Source organism: Aedes aegypti, chromosome 2 (assembly GCF_002204515.2).
Source record: "Aedes aegypti strain LVP_AGWG chromosome 2, AaegL5.0 Primary Assembly, whole genome shotgun sequence".
NCBI lineage: Eukaryota > Metazoa > Arthropoda > Insecta > Diptera > Culicidae > Aedes > Aedes aegypti.
Window position 1 is genome coordinate 242,401,782 of NC_035108.1, and position 19,939 is coordinate 242,421,720.

At 41.8% G+C, this 19,939-nt stretch overlaps 1 protein-coding gene across 3 annotated transcripts in view; it reads left to right on the forward strand.

The window, feature by feature from the left end:
* The window catches only part of LOC5567651, a 97,350-nt gene that overhangs the window by 51,189 nt on the left and 26,222 nt on the right, over window positions 1–19,939 (forward strand). For all 3 annotated transcript variants that reach the window (XM_001651796.2, XM_021844662.1, XM_021844661.1), the window contains exon 3: window positions 7,547–7,608. In XM_001651796.2, the coding sequence (XP_001651846.1) occupies window positions 7,547–7,608 (62 nt within the window). The remainder of the gene's footprint in view (window positions 1–7,546; window positions 7,609–19,939) is intronic.

Sequence of the window (19,939 nt, forward strand, 5' to 3'; positions counted from 1 at the left end):
AACTGAATTGAAGAGTGGCGTTGGTTGGGAACCATAATCAACGTTGCTGATGAGGCGGGAAAAAACGTCCAAACTGCGAGCCTGACAGTCAATGGTTGCGCGGACCAGCGTTTTTATACGAAGGGGAGATGAATTGGCCAAAGAATAAGTTCGACGTGGAAGATACAGAAGAAGAATTGCGATCGGCTGTCGTTTGCAGTCATTTCTTATCATCTACGATCATCGACGAGTCGCAGTTCAAAAAATACGAACGGCTTATGCGAAGCGTGGCTTACGCTTATGGATTCTGTGAGAAGCTTTTGCGACGAATTCTGAAAACAAAGCTTATGGAAACTGAAGATGCGAGCAGTGAAGAGTTGCGGAATGCAGAGAAGGTCCTCTGATCATTTGCCCAGTCACACGGTTATCCAGATGAGGTGGCTACAATGAATCGGAACGCACGTACGGCTCCCGAAAGCAAATGAGCACTAAGCAAAAGCAGTTCACTAATGCTGGACGAACACAGATTGTTGCGCGTAGACAGCCGTATTGCTGCCGCAGATTGCCTTGAACAAGACCCCTAGTTTCCGATAATACTGCCTAAAGGATACACGATAACTAACACGTTGTTGGACTGGTACTATCGTATCTCATACCCATTTACAAGTCTGGTAGAAAATCTGATATTCGAAATTATCGTGGAATTGCTATTATTTCATCCATTCCAAAACTATTTGAATCAATTATAAATAAAAATGTGTTCAGCCAAATAAAACATAGAATAACGAATACACAACACGGTTTCTATAAAGGTCGTTCTACTACAACAAACCTTTTGGAATTTGTAAATTACACTTTGAATGCAATGGATAGAGGTAACCACGTCGAAGCACTTTACACCGATTTTAGTAAGGCATTTGACAGACTAGACATTCCTATGTTGATTTTCAAGCTCAATAAAATGGGAATTGCGATGAGACTCCTCAACTGGATTGAATCTTATTTAACAGATCGCCAACAAATAGTTAGATTTGAGGGAAAAATGTCTAAACCTGTTCACGTTACATCAGGAGTTCCCCAAGGTTCGCATTTAGGTCCATTGTTATTTATATTATTTGTTAACGATATTTCATATGTGCTCAAACATCTTAAAATTCAGATTTATGCCGACGATATGAAACTTTATATGAAAATCAATAGCAACAAAGATAGCGACATTTATCTGAATGAAATAAGTATATTTGATAAATGGTGTAGCAAAAGCTTACTTCAATTAAACGTCAAAAAATGTAATTTAATCACATATAGCAGAAAACGGAATACACCACAGATTACTGTCTCTTTAGGAAATCAAATTGTTCAAAAGTGCGATAAGATTAAATATTTAGGTGTCATATTAGATTCTAAACTTACCTTTACTGATCATTATAATACGATTATCCATAAAGCAACCAATATGTTGAGCTTTATTAAGCGTTTTAGCTACAATTTTCGGGATCCATATACGATTAAAACCTTGTACATTGCTTATGTAAGATCAGTTCTAGGATATTGTAGTATTGTGTGGTCTCCGCATATAAAAATACATGGTGATAGAATCGAATCAGTACAGAAGCAATTTCTTTTATATGCCTTACGCAAATTAGGCTGGACAACGTTTCCACTGCCATCATACGAGGCTCGATGCATGCTTATCGATATTCAAACCTTAAATGAGCGTCGCGAAATAGCCATGATTTCATTTATCAATGATATTGTATCGCAGCGTATTGATTCCACCAATCTTTTATCATGTTTGAATTTCTACACGCCCGCTAGACAGTTAAGAAATCGGAATTTGTTTGCATCAAATAATCAGCGAACTAACTATGCAAAATTCGGCCCAATGAATCGAATGATGTCTCTTTATAATCAGCATTGCACAGAAATTGATCTGACCATGTCGCGAACAAAGCTAAGACAATATTTTAATTCCTTAAGATATAATACAACATAGAATTAAGCAAATATGTAGTCTACTATTGATTGACGAAATAAATAAATAAATAAAAAATAAATAAATAAATATTTCGTCATGTCAACAACGAAACGGTTGTGAACGAAGTTTGCCAGAAATTCAACATTCCCAAGATGAAAGCACAGATTAGATCCGTTGCGAAACGCTGTTAATGTTGTTGCAATGGTGCCGTAAATACAAAGCTACGCCAGAAATATCGTAGATGAGTCAGCTACCACAATTTCGAACTACACGGAAACATTCCTGACCTACGAGGAACTATAGAGGAATTCATCCGACAGTTTCCAGAGCCAAGAATGATAGTCGGGGACCTTAACGCCCACCATCTGGTATGGGGCGGTTTCCGCTCAGACGCAAGAGGCATAATGTTGCTTGATCTTTACGAGGACAGCGATCTCTCTATTCTTAATGATGGCTCTCCAACATTTAATAAGTACTACTCAACAGCAATTTGTGTTTCAGCTGTTACCCGGTCAGAGATCCGTCGTTTTCACTGGAATGTCTGATCGGATCCGTGCGGAAGCGATCTTCACCCCTTGCTAATCTCAGTAGCCGCCGAGGCTCCTACCACCACTAGACGACCCCGCTGGTTATATAACCAGGCGGATTTGGCCGCCTATAACAACAACATCTGCGCATCAATTAGTAATAACCTACCAAGTAGCATATTTGAGTTTTCGTTTATCCTAACCCAAGCGGCAAGCGCATCAAAAAAAAAAACAAGCAACACACCTGACCGTAAGGCTTTCCATTGGTGGTCCCCGGAGATTAAGAAAGGTATCAAAACACGTACAAAGGCATTTAATAAGTTCTACTAAACCTGCCTACGGCAGAAAATCCCTAAATAAGAAAAAGAAACAGAAACTATTCCTATTCTATGCCTATTCTCTTCCTATTCTATTCCAATTCCATCGCTATTCTATTCCTATTATATTCCTATTTTATTCCTATTATATTTCACTTACATTCCTATCCTATTCCATTTTTACTCCTATTCTGTTCCTGTTCTATTTCTATTCTATTCCTTTTATATTCAAATTCTATTCCTATTTTATTCCTAGAGTATTTCAATAATTTAAATTGTATTTCATTTTGTTTTATCCTATTGCATTATATATCATTCGACTTCATTCCATTTCGTTAGATATTATTAGTTCCCAGGTGGTAGGTCATTTGGCATAATGGTCATTTGTCATAAAGTAGTTTGGCATAATGGTCGTTTGGCATAATGGTCGTTTGGCATAATGGTCGTTTGGCATAATGAGTCTGAAACCAATAATTTCTTAAGATGACATTCGTTTTTACGTTTCTAATGAATATTTCTGATGACATCAGGCTTGTTTTGGAACCAATTGATACAAAATGACACTTTATTGAACAATCATTTGCTCTTAAATTAAATAAAGCATATTAGGAAAGTTATTGCCAATAGTATTTTATTATTTATCCAGAAATTACCCTTCTATAAAAAAATAATTATCCTTTTGAGTGTCGCTATTGGAATATATTATTGCACTGAAGATTTTTATATATTTAGTACAAATTTACCCTTCTTTCAAACGTTCTATGTTTGTTTTTCCTAATATGATGTAACCATAATTGAAGGTATAAAAACTTTTTCTTAAAATTGAATTAAATTTCACCTTCTTTTATACATAGGCTGTTCTTTGGAGCTATACTTTTTAAATATTGTTTTGTTTCCAATCGACAAAAGGGCGGCAATCGACAACATTGATCTGCTCAAGTTATTAACGAAAAGAGAAATCGATTACTGCAGTTACTTCGATGGGTTGTGCTACTTTTCCCCGAATGTCGTTATGCCGAACGCCAGTTCACCGAATGCTAGTTCCCGTTTCCCCGATTAGCCCACTTCCCCGAAAAGTTTTTAGCACTCATAATTGTCGTTACTTTATACATTTCAGGGTGGTGAACGAACTGGCCATGCACCCTTCTTAATTTAATTGGCAATTCTTTCGAGTTTTACCGCCCCCAGCTTTTTGCTAACACGTGTCGAGTCGAGAATGACAGAATACCCCTTCTTTTGGTTGCTTATCGTTCTTTCTCATTCATTATTCAGCCACTGAAGACTATTATAGCTCTTATTTAAACTGCTCCACTTTTCGGGGAAACCGGTCATTCGAGGCATTCGGGGAAACAACGTTCGGAGAAACGGCATTCGAGGAAAAGAAGTACAATCACTTGGATGATTCTGAACGCAATTTTTTATGTCTTTTCGTTTAATTACGCAGCAATAATTTTTGGCGTCTAATCTTCTATTGGTTCAATAATAAATTTTGCCTTCTTTTAAAAATAGGCTGTTCTTTATATTTATACTGCTTTAAATTTTATTATTTAGTTAAGCTAAATGTTAACCATTTTTATATTTTGCTGTTTGATAAATTCTTGCAAGACGTGCTGTTAAAATGAAAATTGCTTTAGAACCTTCCAATATTCAACATATTTTATTTTTGAAAACGCATGATCTCCTTTCGAGGTATAAATTATTTCACAAACTTTCCGTTCTTTTAATAATAGACGGTGTTTTTGATATACACTTCCAAAATTAAAATTTATATCGCATCGTTGAAAAGTTTTGCCATTTTAAAAAATAATCTGCTCTCGTATATAGGCTATTTTTGCGCGATAACTGTTTTGTTTTCGATATTTTTGCTCCATTTTTTCACAAGTTCTAAAAAACTCTTCTAGTCTTAGAATCTGTATCGAAATTAATAATTGATCATCTGGATCCGGAGATATTCCGAAATTCCTTGGGAGACCGACGCGTAGCCATAACCCACGTAAATATCTCAGGCTACAGAATTTTTATCGTATTCAGATATTCACTCTTCAAAGCATCAAATTGATTAGAGTATGTTGTGACAAAATGAAGCAGTTTGGTGCAGCCGTTTTTGAATAATAAGCATTTATGTGTCTGGAACCACGCTGGCCAGATAAAGATCTTGAAAACTTAAAAAAACATCGTATCGTAATACTCCCATAACTCCAATAATACTAAACCGATTTGAATGATTTTATCAGAGTAGCTCTTTATAAATTGGTCTAATATAGCCCACATTTTGTATTTTTTTTTTTGAAAACAAAATAACCGCCAAAGATATTTTATATAGAGAATGTCGGTCCCCCAAGGAACATCGGAATATCTTTAAAACTAGATCATCAATGATTAATATCGACACGGGTTCTTAAGCTAAAAGAGTTTTTTGAGAACTTGTGAAAAAATGGTGCAAAAATGCGTTGCGTTGCGTGGTAACGGAGTATTTCGTAGATTGCATACTGAAAGCTGTTATGTTATTTACTTTACCACTCTTATTCCAATTACTTATGAAAAACTATTGAGGATGAAATAGCTGTTCAATCGGAAGTCAGAGATGACAATTTCCATTGCCGGCCACGCCCATCTTCTCCGTTACGAGGAAAGGGAAGGATAATGATGATATGACACCTACTTAAAGAGAGGCCAGCGACTTACCGACGCCCTCATAGATGTCAAGGAGTTGGATGATAGGGAAGGGAATGGTCTAGGATTCACTATAGGCGAATGATACGACCGGATTCAATTTCTGTGTAAGTGTAATTTAGTATAGTATACAGTCGAAGCTTATTATAATGACATCGAAAGGGACCGGCGTAATAGAGAAAAATCGTTATAGAGAATGATTATAACACTGAAATGTACTTCAAAGGACCGAAAAATGTCGTTATAGAGAGCTTTTGCTGCAATAAAAGTTGTCGTTATAACGAGCTTCGACTGTATTTTTTTTTTGTAGTTGTGTGCAAGTGTGTATGAAATGATTCTGTCAACGATGGGAGTGACGTAGCTATGAAAGTTAATGTCACTCCATGCGCGTTTGTTTTCCAGGGATGGGATACAGATATTTCCACCTAGTGTCCTAGCTAATGAGCTTTGTTTTAAGCGCCATTGCTCGCTCTCTGAAACGAGAAAAAAAATGACCCTACCCTGTGATGTAAACATACTCCTGATATCATTGAAGTTAAGTAGTTAAATCGGAACAAACTCACCAAATCAGTCAATTAGTCATATCGTCGAATGAAGAAGCAGTTTCCACAAGGAATTCCAATTCCTTTGTTGGAAAACGGGATTGAGATTCTATTGATTCGTGGCTTAATAGATCTCAACGACCGTGCATATGCTTTGCCCTCGTTCAAACTGCTTACGTAATGCTATGTGAAAAACCGGACAGTGCATTTGATTCAAATATTCAACTTCGTGTAACTCAATGATCATAAAAGAATGCTATCCCATGTGAACTTTAAACTTGGGTTTTCCAGCATTCATTGTATAAAAGTACTTCCCCGCAGATGTCACACCTAGAACTGATATAAATTCTATTGAGATCTCACTTTTTACAAAAAAAAAACACTACTGGTGGCGTAGTACTCGCCGGGCCACCAGCGGAACAAAGTAAAAATTTATGATTTGAAATGCTAAAAAAGTGTAAAACACAACTTTTCGAGACACCCGTCTTAATTTTTGTGGAAAAAAAACACTTATCACTTTACAAAACTTTTTTAGAGCACATACAAGTGCCATAGCATTATCAACCGATTCTATTGAAAATATCGCGGAACCGAAGTAAACTTGACAGAAAAACGCAGCAACCCGCGCGCACGGCTTGCTGCGATCTCAACTTGTGAAAAAATGGTGCAAAAATATAGTAGAAGCATTAACCTACTAATATTTCTATTAAAAATATCGAGAAACAAAAAAGTTATCACGAATTGAATATTTTTTTGACGGTAAAAAATGAAGCTTCCGGTAGAGGGGATAATAGATCTTTCGATTAGAGCTTTTAATATTTTGCAAATAAATTTTCCCTTCTTTTATCATTAATTTTTGCCATTCATAGCTTGGAAAATCTCCGAACGAACACCACGCTTGTTAAGAACCTTCCAAAAATTTTTGCTATAGGCTCGGTGGTGTTGATCTCAATAAAAGATTCAAAAATGCCGATATTCATTCTAAGTCAATCAATATGCCAAACGGCCATTATGCCAAATGACCTTATTCCAAACGGATGTATGCCAAACGACCTTATGCCAAAGGACTTTATGCCAAACGGGGTATAATCTAGTTCCCATTCGATTTCACACAAATTCTATTCCAACTCATTTCGTATGAAATTGCTTTTCTCTTCCAATTATTTTTTTTTCTTATCATTCTGGTTGTATTCCTATTTAATTTATTTTATACTAGTGGTCCCATCAAGAAGGCTGTTGAAAAACGCCATGAAAAGTCCCGTTTTTACAACTTTTTCGTTCAATAATCTGTGCTTTCTGTAATCAAAAACACGTCGAAACACTTTAGGAACATAACAATGGAAGAATTTCTGAAATCCGATAGCTCGTTCTCAAGCTATTTCGTGACATACAATAACCATTCCATTATTTTTATTTAGATTCTTATTCTGATTATATTTTATTATTTGTCATCGTATTGTTTCTTTTTTGTTCGATAATTGCTTCTTTTTTCTCGCGTTTAACAATAATTTCTTTTTATTTTAATTTCAGTTGTTGGGAGGACTTTTATTGGAACTGCATAGAAGAACGCTTTTGTTATGATGAAACAATCGGTAAGTACTTTAAATACAAGACTCATTAATTTATATGTCTTCTACATCAAATTTAAATTCTTTTAATAAAAATATACACTGAACGGATGAAATGATACAAATTAGTCCCATGCTTCTGTCTGTAACTAAGGGGCGTGAATGATGCAACAATGGGTGAGGACAGTAGGTTCTAGGAATTTACGTAACTTGCTGAGTGCTATTACGCTTATCCAGGGTGGCCAGTGAATATTTGATTTCAAATTCCCGGTTTTCTCCCGGTTATTTCCCGGTATTTTAAAAAATATCCCGGTCGTAAATAAAGGATAAAAACCTGACTTTGAAAAAAAAGCGTAACAGATATTCTAAAAATCGTGCAGGATTCAAAATTTGCAATTTCACGATTTTTCAAACAACCGATTTTAATAAAGTCTTTTCGATATTTGGTTCCTTAAATGATCGATAACAACGTTTTTCATACCAATATTAAGAGGCTTGTTGTCGATCTGGTGCAACAGCTCGGTGCATATAGGCTTATTTTTGGATTACCCAGGTGTAAATTGAACTTCAAAACATATGTTTCATATCTTTTGATAGATTCAACAAAAGCGATGTTTAAAGCAAAAAATCAACAATTTATCTCTATTCTATAGCAGTTATATGATGTTCTGCAATTATGTCAAAATCTGCAAAGTTTATCGAAACATGTATTTCTGATATAAGATTTTACTAGATTTCGTGTTTGAAGTAAGTTCTGGTAACACTGAACTTTTGTAAGGTACACCATACTAAGCCAAAAAATATCAATATTGGTGTATGACAATAGCTTCTTAGCGTAAAAATTCGTTGTAATGGATTCATTCAGGTTATTTCTGAAAATGTTCACACATGAACATCGCTAGCAAAAAACAGCTAACAGCTAATTTCAAAAAGTTCCACAAAAATTGCAGAAAAAATGCGTCATAAAAAACATTGCAAGGGAAAGAACTACTTAGTCACTTCCGTGACGGCAGAAAAATACCAATAATAGAAATCGACTCCCTACCAGACTGGCATAAAAAAAACGAATCTAAAGATCAATTTTAATTATTATAACCGTACCTCAAGGTTATGATACCAGTAAAATTCTGGATGTAATTCGCTAATTATATTTGAGATCCTTAAACAAATGTCAAGCAAACTATTTTGCCAGTTGCAAGGACATGGTCAAGGTATTTCTAGGCCAAAATGAAGCATTTTCCCGGTAATTCACGTATATTTCGGTTTTCTCCCGGTGATATAAAATTCCTGCATATTTCCCGGTTTTCCCGATTTCTCGGTGCGCTGGTCACCCTGCTTATCTCATTGCAGTTATTCATTTTGAAAAGTAAATCAACACATATATTTGTTACGTATTGATCCTGAATTGATGTTTTACACATGTTCGAGCCTTTTTTCTTCTACCTATTTATAAATTATTACACGCGCTAGCATTCCATTGGCAATCAATCATTGTTAACATTTTTTCTAGATACAGCATTAGAACCGATCAGTTAGAGTTTAGAATTTTCAATTATTGATTTTAGAATGCAAAGCACGAAACTGCAGAGTATTGCGTTTAAACACAATACTGAAATGTGCGAACCTATCCATTGGATATTTATGAATAGAAAAAGCGCATTGTCCCGGTGCATTGTCTGGTGCAAAGTGATTCGTTTCATCTAGTACACTTTTTAAGCCATCGATCAACATCAGCAGTCGCATAATTTAGTTGCTCCGCAGTCACTGGGGCGCGAAATTGTCAAACAAATATTTACCACATCGGTCACCCAAACGACCATCGCAGAGCAGTTACCTATATATAAACAGTTTTATTCTATTGGCTCTCTTCACGGTATGACGCGACCGCGATGAGTCCGAATGTGCGGTGGGGGTTACGAAAAACTAATTTAGCGAATCAATTAAATTCGCGTTAACTGAGGCGCTAACAATAATGATGTAGGGAAATTTGCAATTGCGTTTCGCTAAATCCACCCAATTTGATGCAACGGGTAATGTTATATGGGATGAATGGTTCCATATGCAAAATTGAAAAATAATAAGTTTATGATTTATGCCATTGGTAGGAAAAGAAGCCAGCTCATAGCAATCAAATGAGAAGACTTCTTTGGTAGAAGTGAGACAGATTACCAATATTGATAAATTGTATTCAAAATTTAGACCCCCCCCCAGGACCTCTGCGAGTTGGGGAGTTGCCCAGGATGTGGTGAAGTTCGCAGTGGGCTCTGATGAACCTTCATAAAAACCACAAAAATCCGAATGCAACTCTGTCACAGCGACCGGTGCCGCTTAAAGTACCCTAGCCCAAACTAACAGGAGTGCCAACCGGCACATCAGGATTGATACCAGTGAGATCCTGATTATGGCATACTGGTCGCGATACAAACGGACAAGGCATGGAATTACGAGTAGGAGTGCTTCGAGCACATTGGGACCAACGCCAGTACGGCCCCAATTATGTATACTGGCAGCGCACGACAAAGGACAAGTAACGGTATATGTACTGGATAATATGCTTTGAGGCTGACAGCGGCGACATTCTACTCCCTTAGTAGGGTCGGGTGACACTGGCCCGAAACGGCGAGTGGGTTAATGGCGCAGGCTGCCCCCGTCCCGTAAAACCGTGGCAGGCCTTAGAGTACGTTCCAAATCCGTCGCCTGGTTGTTCCAACTGGGCGGGAGTAGGCTCAGATGCCATTACCTGACCTGCGCCGATCCGGCTCTGAACATAGTACCCCATAAAGGACTATGTCAACCCTAGCATGGCCTCCCTGCTTGCATAGATAACCATGGGATTATAAAGGCGACTATTCCAGCGGAGATGGATAGCGGCTCTTAGGGGGACCCATAAGAGATGATCAACCAAAACAAACAACTAGCGGAATGTGAAGGAGAGGCTTCTGGACCTATCAGTAACCGGCTAAGGTTCCCGCCAAGGAAGGAGGCGACCAACTTTATTGAAAACAGTGTGGGCAAAAGCCTAGATACTGTGACGACGGCAGGCACTGGCCGCTCCAGTGCAACATGTGTGGTGACCGATGGCCCGGGACTAATCGAGGCCATGGATCGCAATAGGGAGTACCTCCCTAAAATGCAGGTAGCTGCCGAGCAACTTGATGTCATCATCGAATATGTTAAAAGCAAAACAAATATCAGCAAAGACTTGAAAACAAGTCTACTGAAATTGCGACAATCAGTCCTAGCTGCAAAGCAGGACTACGAGAAAGCCAAGGAACAACTGGGCAAGGTAGAAGGCCAAAAAGACACTAGGTCGTGTCAGACCGAAGTGTTTTCCTTCACAGGCAACGCGAATATATCTGATGATATTATTCGATACGCGATGCGGAAGAGGGAAGCTTCCGGGGATGAATACGTGGCGAAAAGACGTATGGTTGCTAAGGGAAAAGTGACCTACGCGGCCGTCCTCCAAAGCGGAAAAGCTGGCACGAGCCAAGCCCCGCGATCAAGAGGACATGGCAACAAAGGAGAGGCCAACACCAATCCTAAGGCCAAGAAAGCCAAGAAAAAGGAGCCACGGGTTAACCGGAACCAGGCAGTGCATCCACAGGAACCACGGGCGCAAGGCAACAGCAACCCGTGGATACGAGTTGGAAATAAGAAAAAACAGAGGAAACCGAAAACGGAGCCCAAGGAGAGCGCTAAACCGAAAACAGCGAAACGTAGGAATTTAGGCGAAGCCCTCGTTATCAAAACGGAGGAAGCAAAATACGCCGAGGTTCTGAAGGCGATGCGAAGCACAGAGAAGCTATTGCCATTGGGCGCAGACGTGCGAAGCATAAGGCGAACTAGGATTGGTGAAATGATCCTAGTCTTAAAGAAGGACGCCAAGGAAAAGGGTGCAGTCTATAAGCAACTGGCACAAGAAGTACTTGGTGACGAGGTTGATGTAAGATCCCTTACTGCTGAAGCGACTCTCCAGTGTAAAAATCTGGATGAGATCACCGATGCAGCGGAGGTCTCGGCTGCCCTCAAAGAGCAGTGTGACATCGACGTAGCCAGTAAGGCCATCCACCTTAGAAAGGGCCCGCAGGGCACCCAGGTGGCGGCGATCAGGCTGCCGGTCGCAGAGGCCAACAAAGCGAAGAACTTGGGCATACTCAAGGTAGGCTGGTCGGTTTGCCGGCTGAGCATACAACAGCCTCCTGAAGTTTGCTTCAAGTGTTTCGGGAAGGGCCATAAGTCGTGGAATTGCAATGGTCCCGACAGAAGTAAGATGTGCAGAAAATGCGGCGTTGAAGGCCATAGGGCAAGCGATTGTAAGCAAATCGCTAAGTGCCTAATATGTGTCGACAGAGCAGACAACGGACACTTAACGGGCGGACCCAAATGTCCGGGCACAAGCGGAGTATCAAAGCAGCCAAAACGGAAGTAACACAGTTAAATTTAAACCACTGTGATGCAGCCCAGCAGCTCCTTTGGCAGTCAGTCTCGGAAACCAAGACTGACGTGGTGTTATTATCGGACCCATACCGCATACCAGCCAACAACGGGAACTGGGTGGCGGATAGGTCTCAACAGCTAGCAGCTATAGGGACGACAGGACGATACCCAATCCAAGAAGTAGTCTCTAGCTCAAATGACGGTTTTGCGATAGCAAAAATCAACGGCGTGTTCTATTGCAGTTGTTACGCGCCCCCAAGGTGGTCGATTGAGGAATTTTCCCACATGGTTGACAGGATGATGGCCGAACTAGCTAATCGGCAGCCAGTAGTGATAGCTGGCGACTTCAATGCATGGGCAGTGGAGTGGGGTAGCCGCTGCACCAATCAAAGAGGCCAGCTATTGTTGGAATCCCTGGCCGCATTAAATGTAGAGCTGGCAAATGTGGGTACAGTGAGTACCTTCCGCAGAAATGGTGCAGAATCGATCATCGACGTGACGTTTTGTAGTCCTAACCTTTTAGGTACCATGAACTGGCGCGTTGATGACGGTTATACTCATAGCGATCATCAATCGATTCGCTATAGTATAATACCAGGCGGGCAGAAGGCAGCGCGATGTAACTCGACCCAAGCCCGAGGATGGAAAACAGCGCGCTTCGACGGCGAAGTATTCACTGAAGCCCTGAGGCGCGAACGAAACACTCTGGACCTAAACGATGAAGAGCTAGTTGCTATGATATCACGAGCGTGTGATGCTTCCATGCCGAGAAAAGCCCCTCCTAGAGAGAACAGGCCGTCAGTGTATTGGTGGTGCGAATCAATTGCAAATCTTCGAGCAATCTGCCTTCGGGCTAGACGAAGAATGCAACGCGCACGCACAGAAGCACAAAGAGAGGAACGCGGTGCAGCATTCAGAGAGGCAAAGTTGGCTCTCAAAAAGGAAATCAAGAGTCGAAAACGGGCATGCTTTGAAAGTCTATGCGAGAGTGCCAATTCTAGTCCATGGGGTGACGCCTACAGAGTGGTAATGGCTAAGACCAAAGGAGCCATAGCGCCCCAAGAGAAATCGCCCGAGTTGCTGCGATCGATAATCGATGTACTCTTCCCGCACCATCCCATAAGCCCATGGCCCCCAGCGCCGTATGCGGCAGATGAAGGAGAAGAAGTGGCGAGAGTGACGAACGAAGAGCTGGCAGAAGTCGTGAAATCATTCGCGTCAAACAAGGCACCGGGACCCGATGGTATCCCGAATGTTGCCTTAAAAGCGGCAGTGAACACGGATCCGGACATGTTCAGAACCACGATGCAACGCTGCATTGATCAAGGAATCTTCCCGGATGTATGGAAGCGACAGAAATTGGTGCTACTACCAAAGGCGGGGAAACCACCAGGTGACCCGTCGGCGTATAGACCTATCTGTCTACTAGATACGACGGGCAAGTTATTGGAGAGGTTGATTCTCAACAGACTAGTACCGTATACGGAGAGTGCGGACGGCCTGTCCAACAACCAGTTTGGATTCAGAAAAGGTAAATCTACTCTGGACGCCATCCAGTCGGTCGTTCAAACAGCTGAGGTGGCAATCGAGCATAAAAGGAGCGGCATCCGTTACTGCGCGGTTGTCACTCTGGATGTGAAGAATGCGTTCAACAGCGCAAGCTGGGAAGCAATAGCACACGCGCTTCACCGCCTCAAGGTACCGGTGCAGTTGTGTAAGCTTCTAGAAAGCTATTTTGATGGTAGGATTCTACTGTATGACACAGAGGAGGGACAGAAAAGCGTTCGAATTACCGCGGGAGTACCTCAAGGTTCAATCCTGGGCCCGCTGTTATGGAATGCGATGTACGATGACGTACTGAGGCTGCCCCTTCCGACGGGTGTTAAGATTGTTGGCTTCGCCGACGATATCACCCTAGTGGTCTATGGTGAATCGATGGAGGAAGTAGAGTTGACAGCAGCGCACTCTATTTCCCTGGTTGAGGAATGGATGAAGTCTAGGAAACTAGGACTGGCCCGTCACAAGACTGAGGTGGTGGTGGTCAACAACCGCAAGTCCGAGCAACGGGCGCTTATCTCGGTAGGTGATTGCACTATAGAGTCCAAGCGATCCCTTAGGCATCTTGGGGTAATGATCGATGACAAGCTGAGCTTCGCTAGCCACGTTGAATATGCCTGTAAAAGGGCATCTACGGCTATAGCGGCGCTTTCGAGGATGATGTCTAACAGCTCTGCTGTAATTGCCAGCAAACGCAAACTGCTGGCAAGCGTGGCGCTATCCATACTAAGGTATGGAGGACCAATCTGGTCAAAAGCGCTTAGAACGAACAGAAACCTAAAGCGGTTGGAAAGCACGTACAGGATAATGTGCTTAAGAGTAGCAAGTGCATACCGGACGGTATCTAAAGAGGCCGTGTGCATCATAGCCGGGATGACGCCCATCGGGCTCATCATCAAGGAAGATGTTCAATGCTTCAACCAAAGGGGTACCAGAGGAGTCCGCGACACGTGTAAAGAGGAAACGCTCAGAAGCTGGCAGCAGGAATGGGATAACTCCACTACACGGAGAAAAAAGAATTGTCCAGTCAATCATATTTGCTGTTAGATCAATCATATTTTACATTGAATTTCAGTCAAACATACATTAAAATTGATTCAACAATATCTATGGCTGGTTTAACTATTTGGTATGATTGGTTCAACTACACAAAATAATTGAATCAACCATAGATATGATTGACTCAATATTAATATACAATCATGACAATGGTATTATTGTTGATGTTGTGTTGTCAAAACCGGCACGAATCTTCTTTATCGACATTGCAAAAATGCGACAAAATGTAAATAAAAATGGGAGCAGGAATTCAAACCACTATCTTGAGAGTGAGAGCGCATTAACTTACATCTACTCCAACATCGCTTGTTGGTAAACAGCGGTTTTTCGCGGTACAGCTCATAACGTTTCAAAGTAAAAATGTGCGGAAAGCTAATTCAACAATAATATAATTGAAATAATTATGTGATGGAAGACAGAAACAAACGCAAAAGCGATTGGGCAAACCATACTGTCAGTTTAGAAACACCGAAAATATGTTTGTAACAATTGTATCCCGGCATGTTAAAACAACTATCGGAAAAGTTATGTCAATCATGCAAGAATTTTCTGCGTGTAAGGGCAGATGGACCCATCGACTAATACCAAATGTGTCAGATTGGTATGGTAGAAGCCATGGGGAAGTGAACTTCCACCTGACGCAGTTTCTGTCAGGACATGGTTGCTATAGACAGTACCTGCATAGGTTCGGGCACTCAGAATCTCCTGCGTGCCCCAATTGTGCTGGTGTAGAGGAAACAGCGGAGCATGTCGTGTTCGATTGCCCCCGTTTCATTGTTGTGAGAGGTCGCATGCTCACTACATGCGGAGGGGACACGTCCCCCGACAATATTATAGAGATAATGTGTGCGGATGCCGAGTGCTGGAATGCAGTAACTACGGCTGTCACTCACATTATGTTAGAATTGCAGCGTCTATGGCGCGCCGACCAAGAGTTGGCTGCAGAGGATTAGCCCTGCCGAGGCTGGTCCCTTGTAACATTGTTTAAGTCGGCTAGGAGAAGCAGTTTGCCTAGGTTACTTCTGCTACACGTGTTGTGCTATATGCACTGGTCCCTTCCCGAAGAAATACCGTAAGGTGGTTCCGGGGAGATGAGGGTCTGAGTCCAAGGGTCATGTCGATGCACTGTTCACCACTTGAGCAATTCTAAATGAATTGCTCATGCACAGTGCATAGGCTGGTTTTAGCGGGTCGTCGTTGGTGCGTCATCCCCGCATTCCCTGAGTTATCTTCTCAGGGGATCTGTTTGCAGATTTCCCCCTTGTAAAAAACAAAAAAAAAAACACTATATACACCAACCGGATAAAACCGGAAATGGCGACCAAGGAGAATCCTAAACAGAAGACAGTGAATCGTAGGAACCTAGGCGAGTTCCTCGTTTTCAAAATGGAGCAGGCGAAATACTCCGAAGTCATGAAGGCAATGCGAAGCACGAAAAAGTTATCGCCATTGGACGCAGATGTGCGGACTATAGTCCGTATCCTATATATCCTATAGGATTGGTGAAATGATCCTTGTTTTAGAGAAGGACGCCAAGTAAAAGGGTGCAGTCTATAAACAAGTGGCACAAGAAGTACTTGACGACGAGGTTGATGTAAGATCCCTAACTGCAGAGGCGACTCTCCAGTGTAAAAATCTGGATGAGATCACCGATGCAGCGGAGGTCTCGGCTATCCTTAAAGAGCAGTGTGACATCGATGTAGCCAGTAATGTAGAGCTGGCAAATGTGGGTACAGTGAGTAACTTCCGCAGAAATGGTGCAGAATCGACGTGACGTTTTGTAGTCCTAACCTTTTATTGGCACGTTGATGACGGTTATACTCATAGCGATTCCTAATGTAGCGCTAAGGGCAGCAATCTTGGCGTTCTCAGACATATTCAGGACAGCGTTGCAGAAGTGTCTAGCGGAAGGCTGCTTCCCAGACAGATGGCATCTTTCTGGTGTTACTGCCAAAACCGGGAGATCCTGCTTCGTATAGACCAATATGCAATGCATGCAATCCCATCGAAGCGCTCTTTAAAGCATCTTGGAGTAATGGTCGACGACATGCTACAGCAACGTAGACTATGCCTGCGAAAAGGCAGCGAAAGCTGCTTACACCGTAGCAAGGACCATGCCCAACATTGGAGACTAAGAAGCTGCACGAGGCGTCTTCTGGCGACCGTATCATCGTCTATACTGAGGTATGGAGTCCCGGCTTGGGCTGCAGCGTTGGGAACCAAACGTTACCGAGATAAGCTGGCAGGTACGTTCCGGCTCATAGCTATACGGGTGGCGAGTGCCTACCGCTCTATATCATCGGAGGCAGTGCCCGTTATCACCGGAATGATCCCCATCTGCATCACTCTGGCTGAGGACATCGCATGCTACCATCAAAGGGACACTAAGAATGTGAGGAATACCATTAGGTTGGAAACAATGGTCAGGTGGCAGCAGGAGTGGAATAATACGGAGAAAGGAAGGTGGACCTACAGGCGTATTCCTAACGTGTCGGTGTGGACGACCAGAAAGCATGGAGAAGTCAACTTCTTCCTGACCCAGTTTCTGTCAGGCCATGGATGCTTCCGGAAATATCTGCACAGATTCGGACACGCAGAATCTCCACATTGTCCGGCCTGTCCAAATATCGAGAAGACACCGGAGCATGTTATATTCGACTGCCCTCGATTCAGGGATATACGAAGCGTCATAAATCCGGACAACATAGTGCAGAACATGTGCCAGCATGAAAGCAACTGGAATGCGGTGAACAGGGGAATAACGGCGATTATGTCGTTGCTGCAAAGGAGATGGCGTGAAGACCAGAGAGCTCCGGGTCGCGATCGAGCATAAAAGGAGCGGCATCCATTACTGCGCGATTGTCACTCTGGATGTGCAGAATGCGTTCAACAGCGCAAGCTGGGAAGCAATACCACACGCACTTCATCGCCTCAAGGTACCGGTGCAGTTGTGTAAGCTTTCTGAAAGCTATTTTGATGGTAGGATTCTACTGTATGACACAGAAGAGGGGCAGAAAAGCGTTCGAATTATCGCGGGAGTACCTCAAGGATCAATCCTGAGACCGCTGTCATGGAATGCGATGTACGATAACGTACTGAGACTACCCCTTCCAACGGGTGTTAAGATTGTTGGCTTCGCCGACGATATCACCTTAGTAGTCTATGGCGAATCGAAGTAGAGTTGACAGCTATTACTATAGTTGAGGAATTGATGAAGTCTAGGAAACTAGGACTGGCCCGTCACAAGAGGTGGTGGTGGTCAATAACCGCAAGTTCGACCAACGGGCGCTTATCTCGGTAGGTAGGTAGGCAGTGAATCAAATTGTCATCAAAACAGACGAAAAACAAACAACAAAGAAGGCTCGCTCACAACCGTTTGTTTCAACTTTTGCGGATAACGATAAAATCAGAAGCAATATTGTCATGACAATCACAGAGCGCAACATTGTTGCAACTTTTTCAACTCACGATTAATCAGTTATTTCAAACAAAAAACCAAATTTGTTTAATGTATGCTGTTAGATAATGTGTCAATGTTTACTAACACGGAGAAAGTTCTCGAAAATTGCAATTCGAAGCCCGGAAAATCGCTGTGCACGGGATGATCGATCATTGTCATATTCTGTTCAAGTGGTGATAAATTGATGTTGCGGAATTAAATTGTTGCAACAAGAACAGGAGATGACAATGTCTTTGTTGCTGCGTGTTGGATGACAATTGATTCACTGTAGGTAGGTGATCCCTTAGGCATCTTGGGGTAACGATCGATGATAAGTTCAGCTTCGTTAGCCACGTTGAATATGACTTGAAAAGGGCATCTACGGTTATAGCGGCGCTATCGAGGATGATGTCTAACAGCTCTGCTGTAATGGTAAGCAAACACATGCTCCTGGCAAGCGTGGCGCTATCTATACTAAGGTATGGAGGACCAATCTGGTCAAAAGCACTTGGAACGAGCAGAAACCTAAAGCAGTTAGAAAGCACGTATAGGATCATGTACTTAAGAGTAGCAAGCGCATACCGAATGATATCTCAAAGGCCGTGTACATCATAGCAGAGGAAGATGTTCAAGAGTTACCAGAGGAGTCCGCAACGAGTGTAAAGAGACAACGCTCAGAGGTTGAACGCAGGAATGGGATAACTCCACTGAAGGTAGATGGATCCATCGACTAATACCAAATATGCCAGATTAGTATAAAAAAAGCATATGGCAGTGAACTTCCACCTGACGCAGTTTCTGTCAGGACATGGTTGCTATAGGCAGTACCAATCTCGACAGGGCTAACCCTTTACAAACGATTCTTGGTCGATACGCCATAGGAAGTGCTCATAAGTCCATATTGGGACGTCAAGCCAGAAAGAAGAAGAATACTCTGAAGCCTGATTATTATTCCGAAGCATACTCTATGTGGGAGTAATCAATTCAAACTGAACGAGTGTACAAATTATTATGCTTATTATACACATACCTACAATAATTTAGGACAATCAAACACCTCTTTAGAGAGAATATATTCTAGTGAAATAGATACACTTCAGTGACTTACCAATCTAACCTCAATTTCCCACAACTATAGAATATATCCACAAGCTAGGCTCTTCGCGTGAAGAACTGCAACCGACGGTCGAAAGAAGTGGTATTAGTGTTTGATTGAAGCTCCACCAGAACTGCCCTATACTGTCCAGAATTTCAATCACCCCATAATTGGACCGATAATTAATTTTGCCTGCTCCCTCACGCTCTGTGTGTCGTGCGGCGGCTGCCACCCATTTGCGGCTGTGAAGTTTTTCCCAAGTGCTTTTGTGAATGTGATCAATGGGGAGGTGTTGCCCTGTGTGGAGAAGAGCCCCCTTTTTGCTACAGCACAGACATAAATAACGCAAACGAGTTCGCTCAGCGTGTCCCTAGCCTAGCCTCGGGTAATTTCAAACGATTTTTGCATGATCCTGATTTCCCCGATAAGAAATATTATTAAAATGCAATAGATTTTATTGTGACAATATCATATTTTCCAACTGGTTAACCATAAAACAATATGTTATTTTGCACTTTACATCTGGTCGGCGTTCAGACAGACTGGACCAGATGATATTTTGGCGTTCTAAAGATACGTTAAGGGCTCTATCGATTCTGATTTTTACGATGCCATTTACAAACAGATGTACCGTAATTCGGGGTGTAGTTGATCAGTGGGGAGAAGTTGATCATTCACGTACCCACATGTATAAACTGTCAAGAGAGCTATGATTCGAATTCAATTAGCACAATTTCTTTGACGTCGTATTATCTGATGGCTGC